Here is a 6000-nt window from a genome sequence, read left to right as displayed (position 1 = left end):
AAAACCCATAAAAACATGACACTTACATTTTCAACAGAATATTTAACACAAAACTTCTCTGGTCTGCTCAAGTCCCAATTCACCTGTAGAGCCTTATATCTGTCACATTATGGTACCTTGACTGACAGCTTCTCTTTGTCCGTCTCCCTCTCTCTTAAGGATTCATTAGTCCCTATAGACTCCAGCAGCCTAAACATATTGCACCATTCAGCTGGTACTTACGTGTCATCTGTTATCTATTGGACTGGTGTTTCTGGTGAGCATATGAATGATAATCAGGCCTTTGTGCGTCCATAGAGGTGCAGCAGGATCTGCAGCCTGTGATGTTGCCTCAGGGGGAGATTAGGAGGGGCAGCCGGCCCTCTGTGTCACGTCGACAGTCACAGCGCCCATCCGCGGCTGGGCCAAACCCCACTGGGACCTTAAATCCTGTTACACTGTCAGCTAAAACCATCATTTGTATTAGAGATGTGTGGGTGTTTAAGTGTGTGTACATATTAAGTGAGGGAGGGATAGTGTCTTAAACTATGAATTATTCATACCAAAAAGAAAAGGAGATATTGACTACATCTCCATAAACAGACTGCTCTCTTTATGTCATCAGGCACGAGATCTTTGGGTATAATTGCGTAAAAGCCCCTGAAAATGTGCTTCTCCAACAGCACAGCAGGCACTGGTCAGTGTTATCATCAGGGATGAATTTGAGTGATGGCAATTGTTCCAACTTAATATCTTATAAATAATTTACTATTTCAGGGGTATGGCTTCCCCTCCCCATCAAACATTAATGTTAAGAAGCTTTACCAACCCACAGCTGCTAGTTACTGAACGCATGAAGCTATGCTGAATTAGTCCGGCTCACTGGTTTGTTACAAAACATTAAATAAATTAACAGAAAAAGAAAAGTGCATGTGGATGTGGAGGTGATGATGCATAAACCTTATAAGTGCCTACAGGTGTATTTTTGTAGCTTGGAACTAGTGCAAAAATGAGCCGTTATAATGTGAGCAGGCTATTTTCCCTCGATTACTTATCTCAGTAACAAGTGATTATGGAGGATGAGATTCTTTGCACTTCTGGCCCGCGCCTCCAGAGGGAGGTCAAAACTATTTGTCAGTCTCCAGTTGGGATTGCAAATTAGGATAAGCCTCCCCTGCGAGAGGACCCATGAAACCTCTATTCCTATCCACGGGATGACTGCTGCACATAATTTGAAAATTAGGGCCTCTGATAACATCTTTATGTTGAGCAATGCGTCAAGCTGCCACCGCGTAGGCTGCATATCTGAGAAAGCTTGATATGAGGCATAATTCTTTTCAAATCTGAAGCGATTAGAGGCCTGAATTGAAAAAGAGAGAGACGCGTTTTACCCCTCCTTTTTCATCATCATCATCATCATATCATCATCATCATCATCATCATCATCATCATCATTATCATTATTATTATTATTATTATTACTATTATTATTTTATTTTAGGGGGGCTTTAGCGCACAAGCTGGCAAGCTCTCGGTGAGTGTTTTGAGGTATGATGAAAACAAGTCATTAACGTATTAACTAATTAGGAATCGTAATAAAAGCGGCAGATTCGTATTTACAGGTTTCAGAGATTGCAGCAAGATTGACAGACTAGTTAATGGCTCATTCCTGGCAGGAAATGAAAGGATGGACTAATGCAAAAAATAAATAAATCTGAAAATGGCTCTCGCGCATATAACAGGTTTTTGTCCTAATGACGAGATCTCGTTAAAGGATTTAACTGCTCCTAATTTGTAACTACTTTAATGGCGCCACCTAATTACAGGTCTTGTTTTTTTTATTTTTTATGGAAGATTAGCGGTGTGAAGCTGAGCGCATTAAGCCTCTTTTATGAGGAGAGAACAGATAGCATCACACCGTCATGTGGCTGTGTTGTGTGGAGCTGAAGGACTAATTCCCTGGACGTGACAATTTATGGCAAATGATGCTTAAAGCATAACACGTAAACAATAAAGCGACAACGAGGAGCCTTTCTTACATTAAAAAAAAAGATGGCCTTCGTGTCAAGTATAGGAACATCAGAAGGAAAGAAAAAGAGGGGAAAACAAGCGTCGAGTTTCGCCTTTTATGTCACGTCTAGTCGTACTTTAACGTTGTGTGCTTAGGAAAGAAGCAGCTCTGCAGAAGAAGAATCGCATTCCACTATTTACTCACATATTACGGCTCCAAGTCTCTTTGAAGGTCTTGTTCAGAAAGCCTTAAAGTGAAAGAAAATGTTTTCCTATTACTTAATTCAATCAGAGCGCGAGGCGGGGGCTTCACGCACCGCGCACTGGGCTCCTCTATGACAGAGTCGCCTTTGTTGGGTCTATCCGCCGCTGTCACACACTTTAATTCGACTCTCTTTCTCTCTCATTGAAAACCCTCCACAATGACATTCAATAAGGGCCGCGGAGTGAAAACCTGGTTATTTTTACATATTCTTTCCCCCGACTCGGCAGGGGCCCGAGCAAAGGAATTAATCACTGCTCTTTAACAGCACTGGCTTCAGGCAATGACTTGTCCCTTTTTTTGTGCCCAGAAATGACACATTAACCCTAAAATGGATATGCATAAACTTTACATTCAGCTGTTGCGTTTATGTTTTTTTCTTATTCTTTCTGCACTGTCAGTAAAGTAGACACACGGACCTGCCGGGATGCAGACGCAAATAATGAGGAAAAAAGAAAGAAAGAAAAGACGTAGGTTTTGGAATCATGGGTGTTTTCTGGTGTTAATTTAAAAAAAGAAAAACTTTAACAATACTTGGCGGCTTTGCCTTGACAGCTCCACCAAATATAGACGCGATTAACTTTTGATTTTTAAAAGCAACTGCGGGGAAATCGCTCTCTAATTTACCTGCTGGATTGAAATATTTGAATAAATGTAAATGTGTGCCAGCGACTCTCCACCTCTACCTCTCGCCCCGGGACACGCAGACCTACTTTAGACTTTAACTCAGACACACTGGTTAATGTCTAAGACAAAACTTGAATGCACGCCGGCTCTCCAAATGTGACAGAAACGTTTTCTCTCGCAAATTTAAGCTCGTCTCTATGATAAAATGAGAATGATGATAAAAGGGAGAATGGGCTGTGCCGCCTCTTGCGGCGTGGGTGGGGCTGACAAGAATAGACTACATTATGCAGTTCATTTAGTTAACAAGTGAAATAATGGGGAAGCGTGCAGTGGGAATGCCGAGAGAAAGGCACAAAACCCTATTGAGAGCTCTTGGCCGCTTACAGCGTAACCGTCACATGGCCGAACCGAGTCCACGGCAGCTATTTAAGGAGAGGCTGTGCGCCTTCAGCACCACTTCGCTGTCCACAGTCCCGGAGAGAGCACGCTGACGCAACCAAACGAGCACGAACGACTTCAACTTTCGAGCACGCCGAGCAACAAGTTTGCAAACATGCCGAGATCTTTTCTCGTGGATTCCTTGATTTTAAGGGAGGCCAACGACAAAGGGAACGAGAACAACCCACCTTTATTCCCGTACGCTGTGCACTCGCCGCATCACGCGCACGGGCTGCCAGGCTCCTGCCACTCGAGGAAAGCCGGGCTTTTGTGCTTCTGCCCGCTGTGCATGACCGCCTCCCAGCTCCATCCATCTCCACCGACGCTGCCGCTTCTCAAAGCATCGTTTCCTCCCTTCAGCTCACAGTACTGCCACTCGGCTCTGTCGAGGCAACACTCTTCATCCAACAGCGTCAACCTCAGCCACGGACCGGGGATATACCAGGCTGCCTACTCGGTCCCAGACCCTCGACAGTTCCACTGCATCTCCATCGGTGAGTAGAGGCTGTTTTAACTACTGATCGAGTTCAGAAAACGCTTTATTAAATTTGTTTCCACAATTTCCCCCCCGTGGCTCACAGTTTATGTTTGTTTTCTCAGAAAACAGTAACAGCAAACTTCAGAGCAGCAAGCGCATGCGCACCGCCTTCACCAGCACGCAACTTTTGGAGCTGGAGCGAGAGTTCACCTCCAACATGTACCTCTCCAGACTGAGGCGCATTGAGATCGCCACGTACCTGAACTTGTCCGAGAAGCAGGTGAAAATCTGGTTCCAGAACCGCAGAGTGAAGCACAAAAAGGAGGGAAAGAGCAGCGGCCAAAGGACTGGATCACATAACTGCAAATGCTCGTCCCTGTCAACCGCCAGATGCTCGGAGGAAGAGGATGATGACATTCCCATATCTCCTTCCTCGTCCGAAAAGGAAGATGTGGACCTGTCCGTCTCCCCCTGAACGCCCCCCTCTTTGATCCCCCCTTTCTGAAAGATTTTGCTCCTGGTGATTTTGAATACAGCCAAAAACAAACAGACTGTTCCACTTGTGTTCAGTCGACTGTACATAGACAGAGAATATTTTAAAATCAGGGGACTGCCCTGAATTATTGTATAGCTGTATACATGTTGTACGTTTTGTATGTAGTTTTTTCTGAAAACAGTCACTTGTTGTTGCCAATCCGATGAATATGGTAGGCATATTTGTAAAGATACCCCCCCCCCCCCCCCCCAAAAAAAACCCCCCCCAAACAAACAATAGCAACATTGTTAATGAGTATTTTGGGGAAGACAGTATTTTGTACTATACTTGGTAAATACTGGTTAGATTCATTCTATGTGGATGGAACTGTGACTTAAAATATGGAAAGCTGGAGAGAAATCCGCCGACACCACTCTGAAATTATATCCTCAGTGTAATTGAAAAAAAATATTTATTTATTTAAAAATGTTCATACTTAAATAAAATATTTCTGAGCGGTAGACTGCGTTGTCTTGTGGGTTATTATTTTATGTTTTTTTGCGCACCACTGAATGCGCACGGGGACAAACATTCTGTATTCTGTTTTTCGGCTGAAAATATTAGTTTGGGTATTAATTTAAAAGGAAAAAGCCAAAAAGGTACAATTACAAATATTCGAAATTGTATCTAGTATCCTTTATTTAAACTAAGAAATAAGATATAGGGACATTCACATATTAAAACTTTGGATAGCTGCGCTTACGTGAAAACGTTCGCTTTGCTCGGCTTTTCAGAACTTAGACTGTTTCTGTGCAAATTAAACACGCATATTTTAAAATTCCCTCACGAAACGTTAAAGCTGCTGGTTGCAGGGTGTGTTGGTGCTTTGGGGAGATTTTAAAGGTGCTTAACAGAGTTAATTTTCCCCCACAGAAACCCAAAACAAATTTGGTGTTACTATTTCCCCCCGTGAGATTCCCAGACTGCCCTGCGTCGTACACACAAATAAAATGTTCTTTTGCATCGAAGAAGCGCGTTGGATATTACGTGCCTAAGAAGGAGTAAATTAAGTACTTCATAATCTTTATCACTCAGAAGCGATAAATGCATTATCGTGGACACCTCTTACGCGCTTTCCCTGGGGGGCACTCGACCCAGCTATAGCTGCCTGGCCCTTCTGAGCTTTCCCCCCCCAAAGTTTCATCCCAGCTGAAACGATCTGTCTCGTGTGACCGAGTAAATAATCACTGTGGGTGTATAATGGTGCATCAGGAATGCGCATAACTTAAGATATCGATCTAACATGAAAATAAATGAGAAAAGGACGCAGTTTAGTGTCCGTGACCCAGATTGTTCTAATTGTTAACGGAGCACTGTGCACAAGATTGTTGTCGGTTTTATAAACTCTGTGTGCTTTAGCCCCATACAAACCTATTAAAACTCGACACGTGTAACTTGATAACATAAAAAAATATTAATTAGCATAGCATTAAAAAAAAATTGTTAATGATTTAAACCAGCCAAATGAATTATTTGTCAAATAATACGCGGCAGCCCTTAAAAAAAGAAACCCAGTCTTCTAGGAAAAAACTAAAATGCTCTCCTGGTGAAAAACGAGTGTAAAATCAGTGTATGTGTAATTTTCTTTTTATTTCAGTTTAAAATAAATATTATGTTATAAATAAAAAACGTCCAAAAAATCAAACTATGAGTTAGGTGTATAGTTCCATA

General features: G+C 42.5%; 1 protein-coding gene across 1 annotated transcript; it reads left to right on the top strand.

Moving 5' to 3' along the window:
• Positions 1-2020: 2020 nt before the first annotated feature.
• gsx1 (GS homeobox 1) lies at positions 2021-4526 on the top strand. Its single transcript, XM_080866811.1, is given in 3 exon segments — positions 2021-3364; positions 3367-3810; positions 3917-4526. Coding segments are annotated over 3 exon segments (969 nt in total). The 5' UTR covers positions 2021-3192; the 3' UTR covers positions 4270-4526.
• Positions 4527-6000: the final 1474 nt, after the last annotated feature.

Source organism: Rhamphochromis sp. 'chilingali' (genome assembly GCF_963969265.1).
Source record: "Rhamphochromis sp. 'chilingali' genome assembly, chromosome: 19".
NCBI classification, from domain to species: Eukaryota; Metazoa; Chordata; class Actinopteri; order Cichliformes; family Cichlidae; genus Rhamphochromis; species Rhamphochromis sp. 'chilingali'.
Note: the sequence above shows the minus strand (reverse complement) of the source record. Positions and strands in the feature narration are given on the sequence as shown.